We start from the raw sequence: 17,183 nt of genomic DNA, 5'->3' as shown, positions 1-17,183 counted from the left end.
CGCACGTGCAGGCTGGTCGCGGCGATGTCACGCTAGCAAAACGCGAGCACTCTATAGTGTGCCGCCAGGCACGACCGGCGCTAGCAGCGTCCGTCGGCGCGGCCCAGTGGCAACAGGTGCGAAATGCGGGGTTTCCCGCCGACGACGTTACTTAGACAGCACCACGTCTGCCTCTCTTTGTGACAGAGGGACGCCGTGTGCGCTCAAACGCGCATGCGTTAAAGCAACGCACCGCGGCGCGCGCCTGCGAGTATATGGCATGCAGATCCACAATCGAGGTCAGTGAGCAGATCCACTGATCTCTACTAGGGAGATATCGGCTCCTGGCGTGGCATCGCCGGCGTGACGCGAGAAAACGAACGCCAGCGCGCACGCGCGCCGGCTCACGTCAAAGTGTATTGGCGCCTTGGGTGTTGCGCGTAGTAATGTCCTTACATGACACGCATCTCATGATTATCACGTTTGCACCAGTCACATACTTTCTTCATCCATTCACGTGACGTAATACCAAATTTTGGCGTATGTGGAGGTAGCGAAACGGCCGCGAGCGAATCATGAGTGTGGGACGTTGTCGTGACATGACACGCATGTCATGATCATCATGTTTGAACGTGTCATTTACATATGCTTTCCGTTCGCGTCACGTAATACCGAATTTGGTACACGTGAAGCTAGCGAAACGGCCGCGAGCGCATCATAAGCGTAGCATGTAGTCATGTTCTCACATGACTTGCGTCTCATGATTATCATGTTTGCACTAGTCACATAGCTTCCTCATCCATTCACGTCCAGCCGAAATACCGAACTTGGTTCATGAGAAGCTAGCGAAGAGGCCGTGAGCACATCATGAGCGTGGCATGTAGTGATGTTGTTACATGATACGCATCGCATGATTATCATGTTTGCACCAGTAACATACCTTCATCATCCATTCACGTCCCGTAACACCAAATTCGGTATATGCAAAGCTAGCGAAATGGCCGCGAGCACATCATGAGCGTGGCATGTGGTCATGTTGTTACATGTCATGATTTTGATGTTAGGGTCATTCGCTTGTGTTCGCCATGCAGTCATGCCATACCATACCATACCAGTTTTGCAACATATCATGTGAATGAAACCACCGCAAGAGCAGAAAGACTACGACATGTAAATTATGACATTTATGACACACTTATGCCATGATTTTTATGTTATGACTGGTCAGTTATATTCGCCATACAGTCATGTTATATCACATCAAGTTTCGTATCGATGCCGTTATCCAAACGGCCACGGGAGAGCTAAATGTCGGAGGCGGGTAGACGCTCCAAGTCGCCAAAGTTCGCCAAGAAATGCTTCGCAGTTAATACGATGAACACAGGAAAAACGACAATGCATGCACTGTGGGATATGTAAGCGTATGTTAAAGAATACCGATGGAGCTGAAAATTCGAGTTGGGCGTTGCTCTTGATCATATTGCGGTTCTGGCACGTTAAAACCAGGTGGTACTATTAGGAACGAAGATTGGTTTTATATCTACATCGTCATTCTCTGCGATTTCAACTTTTCCTTTTACGAGCTATATTGAAGCCCAGCGAAATCCAAACTTACTTCTGAATACCGACGTTAGTGGGCTGTGCATGAAGAGTTTAGCCGCAATATAAATTTGGAGCTATTTTGGTGACTTGAACACACAGGGAAAAAAAAAACTGTTGGAGCAAGCCTATAACGCAATTGTCAGTTGCAAAATAACTACATTTTTCTATGTAATGTAAAAACAAACAAAACGCTTCGAAACGTGTATTATATATGTGCGCCGTCAGACCGGTGTTGTGTATGAATTGAAACAATGTCTGATATGTTTGCGGTAATATGTCAAAGCCAATTAGGCACGGCTAACTCGCCCAACAATTACATATTTAGGGGTAGAGGGTACTCCATGCATGCGCTTCATTAGATCCACATGGTGAACTTGGCTGTGCAATTGAAGCAACGAGGAAGCACACGATCTTCGTCTTGCTCTCGCTCGTGTGGTAACTCGAGAGTGCATTAATGATGTTACTGTAAGTAATGAATACGTAGTGACTTCGAATTTCGTGTCAGCGAAGTATCCAATGTCAATGTGTGTATAATTTATAAAGGTATACTGAGTGCTCTTATTTGCGCTTCGTGGCGTAGTTATTTCCGCGACGTGTATCTAGGGAATATTTGAATCGGACAATTACCAGTATTGATTATGGTTAAAAAATCTCAGTTACGCATCATTTGTTTCACTCAAATGTTCCAAGATTTCACAAGTAGAGGTTCTTCGCTCTAAAGTGGTTTTTCCGAAAATATCCGAATATGTTTCAAAGCTAGCTGAATGGCAAGGTGCAGCACTTCGTGAACTGGTTAATGTGGTGCAGGCGAATCGCGGTTCAAGCAGGCGCAAGGGAGATCATCTCGCCGACGCCCTCAGCTCCAGTCGTGGCCAGTCAGTCAACTTTTGCTTTTACGCGCGCTTTTTTGTTCGGCAGGAAGCGCCAGGGGGGGGGGGGAGGGGAAGATTGAACTGCCATGCACGCGCACACTTGGGGAAAGCTTGTTGAGGCGCGCACCCAGACGGGCACTGCGCCGTGTCGCCCAAGGGGCTGACAGAAATTAGGTGCTTTCTTCCTCTTTCTAAAATCACTCAACAACAACCCACAGGTGTCGGGGCGCGCACCCACCGGGTCCCTGCCCTTCCGGATAAAACGCGGCCGGGCTAGACCAACATCACCTAGACTTTCTACGTGGTGTTGGCTAGACTAACCCCCGTATTCTAGAACGTCCCTTCACTCAACGCTTCACCTTCACTTGAGAAAGCCGATGGGAGCGTCGTCTCTAGGCACGGCAAGTCAGTGCATAGCAGTGATAACCTGCTGCAATTCTTGAGTAGCACAGCGTCATTTTCAGCCCAGTGGTGGCGCAGTGCTCAACTCTGTTCAGTGAAGGGTGGAAGTCGAGTCGAGGAGCGTTTGTGAATACGGGGGTAAAGCCCCTTGATTCTGGGCTTTCGCAACGGGTGTAGTAATGCCTCTCGCCACTCCTTTGAGGGGGGCGCTGAGACTCTGCCGTAAATATTACGGCTTGGTGGCGCTAGCCACCGCCCGATATAAAGGGTACAGCCATATCCATCCATCCATCCATCCATTAGAGTGCCTCGATGCGCGCGGCCCGCTTGGAGTGGTGTCAGCCTTTGAAAGGGCAGGTGCCGCCTCGTCGGCCTTAGCAGCTCCATGGCCGCCATTCTAACTCCGCTCAGTCACTTCTGCGTGTTCGCTGCGCCCGGATAATTGTGCCGGCGCTCGCTTTTCTCCAGTTTAATGCGCTCGCTACCACCGTCACCATAGCGGGTATCGCAAGCTGCAGGGCACTAATCATTGCAGAAACTCAGGAACCTCTCTGTCTTTCCGCTTAAACTTTCTTTCTCCCCCTCTTCTGGAAGCTGTATCATTCCCCAAGAGACCCGAAATGAAGGCCTTTTCAACAGTAAAAATCAAACATGACAAGAGGCATCCAACAAACAGATCATACATTCACAGCGTGAGTTACCAGCCGGTATTCCGCATGCATAACTTGTGCCGGCACCAATTTTGTGTAAGCAACAGACACGCTGATGGCTGTATGCTTGATTCTCGTGTGCATGAATTGCGTATTTCACTTCGTAAACCTTGCTTTCTGTTCTTGGTTGGTACTGTATCGGCTCTTCATTCTTGGTTTCACTATTTGCGATGAGAACTTTCTCATGAAATATACATTACACGTCTTTCTCTGCAGATGATATCCTTGTTTTTTTTTTCGTAATATTCATTTGCGGGAATTCAGCTTCGCGCAGCGGCGGTGTCGTACCCACTGAAGTTTGAAGAGTGTGTGCACGTTCCGGAATCACCATATGATCACGAGAGACGCGGTATACATTGGAGGACTTCGGAAATTTTGAACAGGTGTTTGTATGTAACTTGCACCTATGCTTAAAAACTCCGGCATTTCATCTGCATCGAAGTGGGGCCACTGCGGCCGGAATTCGATTACCGACCGTTCGAGCGCCCAAACCATTACAAAGCCACGAAGGTTCTTTCTTTCTACGATCTTTTCCTCGGTTCAGGTACGCCTTCTATGCTGGTGTGATGACCCTTGTAAGAATGTGTGCAGTTCAAAAACATTTTTTTCCTTGTTCCCGTACTTCAAGATTTCTTTTCGTCCTGTCTCGAAACATTACGCAATTATTGTTGTTTTTTTATTATTTACAACCACTGAAAAGCAACTAGTGACAGTCTTCAGTGAATTCTGCCATGGGGTGTATAATTTGAATTGCTTCTGTCAGTGCTGCATTAATGCGCAATAATAATTTATTTCTACACTGGATGATAATAGGGAAAATGGCAGGCGTTTACCCACGCACACACACACCATCCGCATTTAAACTCTTTCAGCACGCATTATTAATTAGGTAAATATTATAATTATTAATTCTGTAAGCTATCAGGGATCATACAGAAGTGCTTATGCACACTGTACTCGCGAAGCGTTCATTCTAATAAGATGCATGAAGACAAGACGGGGCACCCCTTTGTAGAATGAACACACTATGTCGCTAAAAACACACACAAAAAAAAAACAAGTCAAGCTGCGCGATGAGAATATCGTGGAGAAATAGTACATGCAGTAAAAAAGGCGTCCGCCTCAATGGTACAGTGGTCACGGTGCTCGGTTGCTGACGCGAGGTTCGTGGTTTCGATCTAGGCCACGGCGGTCTCATTTTGAAGAACGTAAAACACCAGAGGGCCATGTACTGTGTCAGTGCAGGCAAAAAAAAAATTGTCAAAATTGCCGCAGTACTGCAATGAGGCCTGGTTTTAGAATGTAAAAGCCTCAGATAATAATTAACACTAACATGAATGGATGGATGGATGGATATGACTGTACCTTTTAGATCGGGCGATGGCTAGCGCCACCAAGCCGTAATGCTTAATGAATCAAAAACTAGCTTTATTTTTTCTCCTTAAATAGTGAGGTTTAGAATTCGTACTTTGCAGGAAAGGGTTTAATTTTCACTCGTGCCTTGACTTTAGCCACCAATCAGATAACCTCCTTCTAGTTAATATTAACCGCTTAAAGCCTATTTTGTCCTCACTGTCCCTGTTCCTCATTGCCCTCACTGTTCCTAACAAAGAAAGCATATAAACGACACCACCGATATAGATTTAGAATCCCCTCTGTGGTATCGGCGTAGGGATTTGTTTTCAACATAAAAGAGTCAGCGTCTGCCTCTAGCGCATAACTCATGCGCAAGCCGTCAGCTTACATGAAATATGTGCTCCCTGCATGCATTCAGGCAAAACTAACTCTAAAAGATGTCCAAGCTTCAATAAGAAGAAAAAGCTTGCTAGCTTGCCCTTGTTTCCGGGTGTATCAGGGCACCACACGTAGGTTGCGTAGCGCGCTTCGCATACCGTCGAGTTGTGGTGGGGAGGCGCAATGGCGGCGGCTGTCCTCACCCTCAGCGGAGCACGCGGGCATCAAGGCACCCTAGCCGTCATCCGCCGCTCTATACTGCGTGCGAACACGTGAGTTCGGGCACGCTTCTCCACTCACCGCGTGTTGAAAAACAAGTTGCCTAATTGTTAAAGGCACAGAAATGGTTTGTTTTGACTACTTTTTGCGTTTGGTGCATCGAGCTTAAGTTTATTGAAAAATGAGTCAATGTAAGAGTCCGATGTGCAGCTCTCCGTCATCAAACGTGTAGACACACTGAAGTCTGAAAATAAATATTTATTGCTCATAAGCACTGGCAATAGTTGAACACTTTCAAGTGAAAAACTCTACCGGTTTTCACAAATGTCTTGTTCACAGGCTAAATTTTTCCTAGTCGGCTTGTGTTTGTAGGTGGAAGGCTAGTCGTGTGCGTCAGTCAGTTGATTTGTGTGGTTGACGAGGAGAATTCTTGGGATTTTTTTCGGCTATAAGATCTGCGGATTGGCGGGAGTAGCTCTCGTCAATGCTTTCAGGGCAGCTAAAGATGGGAGCGCCTTGCAAGTAGGGCTTGACTGCTGTTTGCAAAACTTCTAGCACATTTCTTCGTGGCAGGTGTGCAGAGGTTTTATCAAAAAAGACCACTATCTTCTCACTCAGGCCTCGGGTAGTGTAGTTCGCCCCTCTCATGTGCTCGCGGCAGCTTGTACAGCTGATGCTGCTTGTTGTTGGTCGTCAGCAGCGCAGCGCAAGATTCCCAAAAGCTCTCCCATTGTATTCCCGACGCTTGAGAAGGCCGCAAGGAAAGGAGCGCGCGCAGGTGCAGTCTGGCCTGGCCATGGAATAACATACCCGAGTTTAGAAAAACAGTAAAAAAAACTGAGAGGGAACGTGGGAGAAGACGTCATTCTCACTGTCAATAAAAGTTTTCTTTTACGATCGCTTGGGAAAGAAAACACCTTGCATCCATATACAGAATGGTTCGTGCCCTGTGTGGTACGCAGCAGGCAGTCATCTCGCGGGATTCGCGAAGCATGAGACGGCCAACAAGGCAGCAGGCGCCACGTGCACGTTTAAACAAGCCTACGGGGCCCAAAACACGGCTGACGCACGCGTAGTGGAGCGTAGGCAATACCCGTTTTTCGGTCACAGCGTCGCATTACCAGCGCCACGTAATATGCGCTGTGGTATTCAAAATTGCGCATCTATACGTTTTAGGAATAAAGTAACACTCTACCAGATGACCTTGTACTGATGTTGCGCCAAAATATGTTCAGTATTTGTTTTTCGATTGAAAATTTCAGCTCGTATGAACAGACAAACCAGATCAAGGTGGCGGGTCATTAGGATAGCGGTGAAACTGCACCTGCGCGGAAAAGTGCAGCCACTTGCATGCGCTTCTCTCACGAGCCGCGAGTGACACGTGGGGAGTACACCTCGGCAGCGACATTCAAAGGTACCCCTTCCGCTTGTTTCTTAAAATAAGCCATTTTAGGCCCAAGCTGGCGCGCCTGATTGTGGGTGGATAGCGGAGCTACGTTAATCGACATGACAATGGTGCGGAAAAATGCCTTTACGTGTCCATGGTAGGAAGCCTAACTTTTTGCAAAGAGTTCGTGTTAAAAGACGGTAGACGCGCAAGAACGAACAGCGGCGGGGTGCATCTCTCCTGCTGGCCAACACCAAGACGCTGACGATGTCGTCGTTCCAATTGCCCGCTAACGCAAGCGAGGACGCTCTTGACGACAAGATCGACGAAGTGCGAGGCAACCTGAAGTGGCTGAACATATCTAGCTGCATTGTCGTGCACCCGTCTATCGCGGTGTCGATTTTAGCCAGCCTGCAAAATCTCGAGAGACTGTCGTGCATTGGTGTCCCTCTGAGAGCAAGCCGCCTCCTGGACCGGCTGCTGATGCCGTTGCAGAGTGTGACTCACCTTGAATTCTCGCTCCTCCACGACAAGGACTACATCGATGACGAACTTGAATATATACCGCTCGTGGGCACTATACACAAAGGCAGGATGACCAATATCAAGAAGATGTACGCCGAGGTCGCCGACGACGAGAACATGGAAGTGCTTCGGGCCTTCCTGCAGTACTGTCCGCTCGTGACGGAGCTCCACGTCCACGTCAAAAGCTATGCTTGCTTCGAACTGCGCACGTTGCCCTGCTTTACCGAGGACGAAAACCAGAGCAAGCTCGCAATGTTTACGTTCACCTGCGAAACGTCGCGTTCTGCGCAATTAGAACTCCAGCAGCCACTGGACTTGCAGCGCTGCATCGCAATTCACGGTAACGTGGTCTTCAGGACCAAGAAAAAGCACTTCAGCTGCGCCCTTCTGCGTGACTTGGCCACGTCGCCCACACCAGCGGCCCTCCTCGAACCCACAGTCCTGGTCGCCATCGACGGACCGGAGCTTGAGAGGGAGTTGCTGAACGTCGGCTATCGTCACTACTGGGGCGATTTACGGAGCCTGAGCGTTGTGCTCTTCTCTCGAACACCCCTCGAAACCGTCTATCCGGTGGTGAACAGTAGGCATGTCGCACTCCTGCACTCCTTCTTCGCCAGGCTGTACAACCTTGTCGAGCTCAATGTGAGCTCCTTTCACTTCGGCGAAGGCATCGACTTCACGCAGTTGCTGGCTCCGCTAGCTCTGCAGCGACTGCGGGCGCTGTCCCTCCCTCCCTGCGGCCTGCGTCAAACAGGTGCCGTGCGCCGGCTTGCCATTTATCTCGGTGACGTCGTGGACCTGGACATCCGCGTCAACTTGGACGGCCGCCACAAGAGCTGCGCCTTCTGCGATCACGAACTGATAATCGAACCTGGGGATGCCAGCGCGTTTCGCCTCGGTTCCGGTCGTCTTACCATGAGCAATGTGCCAAGCATAGCTTCGTTGGACTTCCTCGAACGTCTCCGTGTGTCTCACCTGCGGTTCATCGACATCTCTGACAAACCGCGCTTCGATTTCGCGGCGCTTTCCAAGGTTCTAAGCTCCAACGACACCCTCCGTTTTCTCGTTGTCAAGTTTCGCAACGCCCCCTTCAGCACGGAGAGCTTTCAGGTACGTTTATTTCACCCTTACAGTCACCTTTGAACGCCGTTTCTCATGAAGATGTGTATTGCGCAACAGTGCTTACGCTCTGGAATTGCATACTGATAAGTGCTGATAAGAATAGGCGGTTGTCAGAGTTATCGATTTAGCTTGCACAATAAGCGCAGCAGTTGTTCATTGAATAGTGTACTGTGAAAACACGATGGATCGATGGATGTATTGATATGGCTGTACCCTTTAGATCAGGCGGCGGTTTACGCCACTTAGCCGTAATACACGATCCTGCGAGCATGGGCCTCCTGGCGGTTGAATTGGGCACGAATGTTCCTGACACACGATCACTGTTAGCGGTATATGTCCGTTCAGTCAGCTGTTCACAGTGGCGCTAGTAGAGCGCTTCTTGCACCGGCTTCAAAACACTGCGCTCGCTGAAGCACTAAGCTAAACTGCTGGAGCTGGCGGGGTCGTGACAATTGGCTACAGCGTTCCGCCGCCGGCGCCAGCGGGAACCGCAGACTGATGGACTGCTAGCCCAATGTAGTCGACATGTATCACGAACGCTTATTGATTGATATGTGGGGTTTAACGTCCCAAAACCACCCACCATAAGATTATGAAAGATGCCGTAGTGGAGGGCCCCGGAAATTTTGACCAACTGGGGTTCTTTAACGTGCACCCAAATCTGAGCACACGGGCGTACAACATTTCCGCCTCCATCGGAAATGCAGCCGCCGCAGCAGGGATTTGATGAGCGACCTGCGGGTCAGCAGCCGACTACCTTAGCCACTAGACCACCGCGGCGGGGCCATCACGAATGCTCTCGCCGTCGCCCCTACTACCAGCCACCACGTTTTAGATGCGAAGCAGCTCTTCGACTAGCCTGTGTAACGCTGTCACCCCCCCCCCCCCCCGTCTAAGGCCGACGCAGGAAGCGTCTATTAGTAGAAACAAACGGCAGATCCTACGTACAGTGAGAATCCATGATAGGCGAAGCACGAATGAGAAAGGTTTATATGTCACTTTAAAGTCAGCAGAACTCCACGAGGTGGACGTAAATTTTGCCGTACACGACCTTCCGGTCATGATTATCATGTTTGGATGTGTCGTTTACCTTCGTTATCTATTCACGTCACCTGATACCAAATGTAGTATATGTGGAGCTAGCGAAACGGCTGCGAGCGCGCTATGAGCGTGGTATGTTGTCATGTTCGTACATTACACGCGTGTGAAGTTTATCATATTTGCACCAGTCTTACACTTTCGTCGTCCCTGACGTCACGTAACACCAAAGTTGGTTTATGTGGGGGTAGCAAAACAGCCACCAGTGCAACATGAAAGGCCCAATATACTCCAATGTAGCACTGACACGCGCACATAATAGGCACAGTGACGGTACGTTAGCAAAACGCGAGCACTATCCAGTCTGACGCCAGGCACGACCGACGCGACCAGCGTCCGTCAGCGCATCCCGACGGCAACCGGCGCGAATTTCGCGCTGATGCGTCACCCAGGCAACACTGCGTCGTCCTCTTCTTGTGATGGAAGTTGGCCCGCCGTAGTAGTCTAGTGGCTAAGGTACTTGGCTACTGACCCGCAGGTCGCGGGATCGAATCCCGGCTGCGGCGGCTGCACTTCCAGTGGGGGCGGAAATGTTGTAGGCCCGTGTGCTCAGATTTGGGCGCACGTTAAAGAACCCCAGGTGGTCAAAATTTCCGGAGCCCTCCACTACGGTGTCTTTCATAATCATGTGGTGGTTTTGGGACGTTACACCGCACATGAATCAATTTTTGTGATGGAGGGACGCCGGACGCACTGAAACGCACATGCGTCAAAAAAAAAAAAAAAAAGAAAACGCAGCGTGGCACGCACTTGCGAGTATATGGCACGACCGGCGCCTGGCGTGGCAACGCCGGAATGACGCGACGAAATGGACGCCGGCGAGCACGCGCACCACGTCATGTCGAAATATATTGGTGTCTTGACTGTGACATGTATGCATGTTCTCACGTGACACGCATCTCATGATTATTATGTTTGGATTAGTGACATACCTTCGCAATTCATTTACGTCACGTAATACCAAATTTGGCATATGTGAAGCTAGCGAAACGGCCGCGAGCGCATTATGAGTGTGGCATGTAGTCATGTTGTTACATGACACGCATCTCATGTTTATCCGGTTTGCACCAGTACCATTCCTTCGTCATTGCCCCGCCGCGGTGGTCTAGTGGCTAAGGTACTCGGCTGCTGACCCGCAGGGCGCGGGTTCGAATCCCGGCGGCGGCGGCTGCATTTCCGATGGAGGCGGAAATGTTGTAGGCCCGTGTGCTCAGATTTGGGTGCACGTTAAAGAACCCCAGGTGGTCGAAATTTCCGGAGCCCTCCACTACGGCGTCTCTCATAATCATATAGTGGTTTTGGAACGTTAAACCCCACATATCAATCAATACCTTCGTCATCAATTCACGTCCCGTTATACCAAATTTGGTATAAGTGAACCTAACGAAACGGTCACGAGCGCATCATGAGCTTGGCGTGTAGTATTGTTGTTACATGACACGCATGTCATGATTTTCATGTTATGGTCTGTCGCTTGTGTTCGCCACGTCGACCCATACCAGTTTTGCAACATGCCATGTGAACGAAACCACCGTAGGATTTGCAGGACCGTGAAATGTAAATCGTGGCATTCATGACAGAATTATCATGATTTTCACGTTATGACTAGTCAACTATTTTCTCCATGCAGTAATGTTATGCCATACCAAGTTTTGTATCGATACCATCATCTAAAAGGCCACTAGAGCTAGAAGTCGTAATCGGCTAGATAGATAGATAGATAGATAGATAGATAGATAGATAGATAGATAGATAGATACGCTCAAAGCCGCTGACGTTCGCGAAGAAACGCTTCGCATTTAAAACCGAGTGCTCGCGCTTCACAACCGTTAACTAGCACTGGATGAAGCGTTGGGAATTTAATCAAGGGCGTCTTTACTTGGCTTTCGCTTGATGAACGCCAGCGTCAACGTCGCCACCAGTGTAAGTGCCCGGTGCTCCACATCTACACATGATTCCTTTTAGTTGGAGATGGTCCAAGCTTTTTTTTTTTTTTTGCACGCGAAGCAGCTTGTGGTGGAGCTCGATCCTATGTGCGTGGCCACCGTTGTTGCGCATGCGCAACAACTGGTGCAAGCCTTCGTGCGTTGCGGCCTGTGAAAGGGGCTCGATATTCTCTTACCCTTACAAGCTCTCAACAATCATGTGATGACGTCGGGGAACGAGATATCTCCAGACGCGCGATGAACCAACGCGTATAACGTGCTGAGACGCGCTAGCGCGTTTGGGCCTGCGTAGAGAGAGGGAGAGAGAGAGAAATCAATCACCCAAGAGCTCCGTTAAATGGTTAAGCAGCGAAAGCTCAAACGTGCGGCCCCGGTGTTCAGCAGTGGGCTCAACCCAAGGAGGTTAAAAAGATGCTGGAGTGGAAGCTCCCGCAATGCTTTGCCAGCAGTAGTGAAGCCAGGTTATTCCCTCCAAAGATCTCAAAAGCATGCTTTTTTTCTGGTAGTGCCCACTTAGACATCAAGTGGTTTTCATTTGTTAGTCTCTGGCTACGTTAATTTAAAGTTTAAATATACTTGTTTTCGAAGAAATGATCCGCAGAGACTAGTATCGATGACTTGACCTCCAATAAAATTTGCCTTTAATTCGAGGCTTACTAAAAAAAAACTAGTAACACAAGGAGGCCCTTTGAGCCCTATAAGACTTGAAAAGGTTACCAAGTTGAACTAGTTGGGCGTGCGGGGAAACGCTCCTTATCAATCGCCGAATGCCAACAGCTCATCATGCCCCTAGTAAGATGGCTGCCACAGCCGCCATTTTACGGTTGGCACAGCTTCACTTGTGGGCAAGAATTTTCACTGCAGCATTTTTTAAAACCTTCTTAGTTCAACTTGACGTGGCACTGAAGGGATAAATGACCCCCGACAGCGAAATTTTTGTTTGCGAGTTCTTTTTACAGAAATATGCAGCTTGGTGTTTGGTAATGCTGAAATTATATCGTAAATGCTCTAACGCATAATGTAATTAACGCTTGCGGCGTTAATTCAGAACGATGTTGCGTCAATTGGAAACGTCCGCCTAAATACACCAAGAAACTGGCGCCCCATAGCGGAGCAGGGCCCCGCGTGCGGTGAAGAATGAAACGATGTGGTTGCTTTCACCGTGTCCCCACTAGAAAAAAAAAAGAAAAATCATTCCGGGCGTAAGCCGCCAGAACCGTAAATTAGAAGTGTGGCAGCTTGGGCTAGTTCGTATGACATGACGATAGTCATAGCGCGAGAACAGAACGACAACAAAGAGACAAGAACGACACGAGCACTCGTGTTCTTCGTGTCCTTCTTGTCTTTTTGTCATCGTTCTGTTCTCGCGTTGTGGCTATCGTCAGCCAGAAACACCTTGAGAGCAGCCCGACAACACAGCGACAGGGGTGACAAACAATAAACCTCGCCGTGTGCCAGTCGGGGTACTGCGCGTGCCCCGCAAATGTTGACACTGCAACGTCACAAGGGGAGTGCCGGTCTACGTACAACCGCAGAAAATGTCGATTGTACCGGAATGCTCGGGAGAGCACTATTGAAGTTGAGGCCTTGCCGTCTGCTCAGGTCTTCCCGCGGCCAGGCAGGCTGTCGCAGACCTCGCCTTCTCGAAGAGCTGCTCTTGGAAAAAAACCGGACTGAAGAGCCGATGAATAGCACGAGAGGTTTATTTACATATTTACAAAAAGAGAATTTGAAACAGAAATTGACTCTCAGGCATTCGCCTGCAGCTTTTTGTCCTTTCACAGTCCCTAGACGCGAGGCCTAGGGAAACGGGGAGAGTCGTTTTCACCCAGTCAGGTTACCACTGCTGAGGGTAATTTTGCCGGCACCACCTCCAACATACACACACAACACAAAACATGTATTGTTCCGGCCACGTTGTCACATCCGGGGAATCAATTCCGCCAGCAAAGGAGATGCATTGAGTCCGTCGTGCACATCTGGGATTGATTTGAGCGCCAACGACCTCTCAGCCAGAGACGCACAGCGTAGTGGTCCGAGGTCCCTCTTCGGCCGAAACTTGGCATGACGATAGTATAGCGCGAGAACAAAACGACGAGGCGACTCGCTCGCTGAATTCCGTGCCGACCGGTTGTGCCCTCGCGATCTACGACGTCAGCGCAGCTCTGGCCGACTGGGCTGGCCCTACGTCATCTCCGGACGCCGATGTCCGACGACAGCGCAGCTCTGACCTACTGGACTTCCCCTACGCTATCTCCTGACGCCGACAAGAGCTCTCGCAAGTGGTGCCCCGTCCTCGGACTCCTGTGGCCGTGTTTACATCTTCCCTATCTCTCCTATCCCCTCGATATGCCCTCGCTCGCTGGCGTAGCGCATCTCTCTTTCTCTATATCTCTACTTCTATCCTTTTAATCCCTTCTCACTTCCACCCCCTGTGAGCTACTGTTGAGGTGTCGCGCCGTGATGCAGACAGTTACGGGGCTCACTTTTCTCATTTTTTTTACCTCTCTTAGAATCACTTAACAGAACGACGACAAAGAGACAAGAAAGACTCGAAGGACACGAAGGTCTCTTCGCCGTCGTTCTGTTCTCGTGCTATAACTACCGTCATGTTATACCAACTAGCCCAAGCTGCCACACTTCTAGGAAACTTGGCGTCCCGGTGCCAGCGTACTCAGGTGCCACGTGTCACATTTCCGCGCGGCACAAGCGACAGTAGTGGTCCGAGGAGTAATGACAACCACGCTCCTCCCAGTACTTGAGAAATAGCCGAGCGTCTTCGCACTCCTCTTTAACGAGGCGGCTGCCTTGCTTCCGTCTCGGCGCCCACCGCGAAGCGTTGGCTCGCCGATCACAACAGCCCGCACCCCTACTTTACAACCAAATTAAAGTGTCTTCAAGCTATGCTCGTCACTAATAATTGGTCAGAGATGGTCCCGCATGCAGGGCTTTCAAACAACACAAACGTCTCGAGTATCCAAATTGGGTGTCGGGGGTCCTTTATGAGATTAGACACGCCTTTCGCTTGGGTTTACCCGAGTGTTTATTTCACATGCCGCACATAATGTCTTGCATGATCACGGAGGAATGTAATGAGCGTTTAAATACATTTCAAAATGCATTAATCACTGTGGTTGTTTTCGAACCGTAGGTGGCCCTAGACGTTGCAGCCGACGTTGATGTGCAACTCGAGAAACTGCTGTCGAAAGCGACATTCGCCTCGGCGAGCGCGCTTCCGCAATCATGCCGCCAGGCAGCGTTTTTTGCAAGCGTCTGACAGGATAGGTGGCCTGAGCCGCCGCCCGATCTAAAGGGCACAGCCGGATACATCCATTCAGCCATCCAAAATCGCGAGCCAACATGACGGGGAGAAACAGTTACGCGCTGGCTTGGCGCCACGGCTGCGACGACGTCACTCGCGACGCAGTCAATGGCGCGCGTGCTTGGAAATTATGTAACTGATAACACAGCTAATGGTGATCGCTCATGAAACCTCCACGAAAGGGACTTTCGTTTCTCTCTAGCTGTAAAAACTTTATTTTATCTATACATCGGGAGTAGGTAGGAAGCGGCCTGGGGCGAGCCACTCCTCTCAAACACTAATTGGGCTCCCGGATTGCGGAAACCCAATGGCGCCCAACGAGACTCACGGCCGGTGGACCAAAGTTTTCTGGCTCGCCAGGTCGGAGCAGTCGAGCACGGCTGTCTCCCAGAGCTCCCGGTTGGGGTGAGGCGAGGGTTTAAGTGGCATGCCCACACCACGTTGAAGATGTCCGAAGACTGCTCTGCACAGTGCGAGCATTTTCTTGTACAGCATGAAGGATCGAGATATTTAAACACTGCTGGGCACAGCTGTGTTTTGGTGTACAAGCGGAGGAGTAAACGCTCCTTTGCAAGTATAAGAACCGCGGTGTGCACCCGCCTCCGAGCTGCTTTGCATCGCCTTGGTCTCCTTTTTCGAGTACCTAGTTTCTATCCCCGAGTACCGTACGTGTACTTAATAGCCGTTGTTTATTACCTGTTTAGCACGTGTCCGCTGATTAACATAACGAAATTTGTGGTGGCGTCGTTAGTGCTTCAGAAAGTTTACGCTTTGTTTCTTGTAGGCGACCCAGCTCGGCGCGAAAGCTTTGCAGCGGCTGTGCCTCCTGACCCAGATGGAGCTGATGCCCGAGGTCGCCGAAGGGATCGTCGAATCACTGGCCCTCCAGCTGACGTCACTACTTTACGTGCATATGCACTACGTCAAAAGTGGAACGCTCGGAGAGACCAATGTGACGTGGATACGATTGCCGGGAGCTGACGCCGAAGGACAATCGCGCCGAGGAAAGGTGATGCACGACTCGCCCTGCATTATGTGCTCCACTCAGACGTTCGTAGCGCTCGCTAAACCGCGCGCCCATAAACTGCTGTGGCAAGTACGTGGAACGTAGTAGACGAGCAGTGGGAAACGGGCCTGTCATTGGTCACGGCTGGACAGTTCATTCGATCGCAGCGAACCGTGGATGCCTCATGATTGCGCGCGTGATTAAGCATGATTGCGTGATTAAGCGTGATTGTGCATGATTGCGTGCGTGAAAACAGAATCTATGGATAATAAACCTTTGTTGTCTTTAGTACCTGTGGTGTGCCTTTTTATCAAAGGCATGCGCGGTCGCCCATTCGGAGTGTCGGCTCTCTGTTTGATGAGCCATCGGCTGCATTCCTCACGCGGGAGCTGATGTTACCGAATAAGCCGATAACATCGGTTCATTGATTCTTGCAATGAAGGCGGCCGGCTGTTGTCATCTCCGCTTCAGCCACGTTGGTCTTCAGCACTTGCGTTCATTTACTCACGCGTAGAAGATATGAATGCAGCAATACCATTAACTTGCTCTCTTTACGGAGCATGACGGCGACACCAAATACGACAGTGAAAGCCCGCTGAAAGTGTATAATTGTTATCACACACGCGCACACACACACAAATTTTAAGCTGCACGCTGTTGTCATGGCCAACATTTCCGCAAGGGGCCATAGCGTCGTTCGAAAGCATCTTTTGCGAACCTGGGCGGCGCAGTGCGAGCGTTGACGCTACACATCGGCGACAAATTTTCTTGGCATCACTGCGGAAACAAAAGAACCGAAACACTCGCCTGCGCACGCGCCGGAGAATGGTGCCTGTTTTCATTTTCCCATTATCATTTTATTTCAGCGTGAATAAATGATGCTTTCCTAATAATAATCCGGAAGTAGTAAGCGAAACCATTGGCGAAAAAAAAGGTCATTGTACACATGAATTCTTTCTTTTGATGAGAGAAGTGCTTCTTAAAAGAGAAAGGAAGAGAAAAGTGAGCCCCGTTATTGTCTGCTTCAATGAGCGACACCGCCACAGTAGCTCACGAGAGATGGGGGTGAGGAAGGATAAAAAGGATAGGAGTAAAGATGTAGGAAAGCGGAACAAGGAGAAGAGAGGAAGAGACGTGAAGTGGTAAGCCAGAGCGAGCGACGACAAACTGAGGGGATAGAAGAGATAGGAAAGATGGGAGCACGGTCACTGGAGTCCGAGGACGGGGCACACCTGCGAGAGCTCCTTTCGGCGTCGGTA

At 49.8% G+C, this 17,183-nt stretch overlaps 1 protein-coding gene across 1 annotated transcript; it reads left to right on the top strand.

Moving 5' to 3' along the window:
* Window positions 1-6,875: 6,875 nt before the first annotated feature.
* LOC142774704 (uncharacterized) lies at window positions 6,876-16,215 on the top strand. The gene is made up of 2 exons (XM_075875582.1): window positions 6,876-8,540; window positions 15,703-16,215. Exons 1-2 carry the CDS (start codon window positions 7,173-7,175, stop codon window positions 16,027-16,029), a joined length of 1,695 nt encoding a protein of 564 aa, XP_075731697.1. The 5' UTR covers window positions 6,876-7,172; the 3' UTR covers window positions 16,030-16,215.
* The last annotated feature ends 968 nt before the right edge of the window (window positions 16,216-17,183 follow it).

This window comes from Rhipicephalus microplus, chromosome 10, assembly GCF_043290135.1.
Source record: "Rhipicephalus microplus isolate Deutch F79 chromosome 10, USDA_Rmic, whole genome shotgun sequence".
Lineage (NCBI taxonomy): Eukaryota > Metazoa > Arthropoda > Arachnida > Ixodida > Ixodidae > Rhipicephalus > Rhipicephalus microplus.
The sequence above is the reverse complement of the archived record's forward strand: the minus strand, read 5'-3'. Positions and strand labels throughout refer to the sequence as shown.

Bases quoted from the DNA above. Each gene is read 5' to 3' on its own strand.
- LOC142774704 (XM_075875582.1), top strand. From the start codon at position 7,173: ATGTCGTCGTTCCAATTGCCCGCTAACGCAAGCGAGGACGCTCTTGAC. The intron at 8,541-15,702 runs GTACGTTTATTT...TGTTTCTTGTAG, and splicing joins TCAGCACGGAGAGCTTTCAG to GCGACCCAGCTCGGCGCGAA.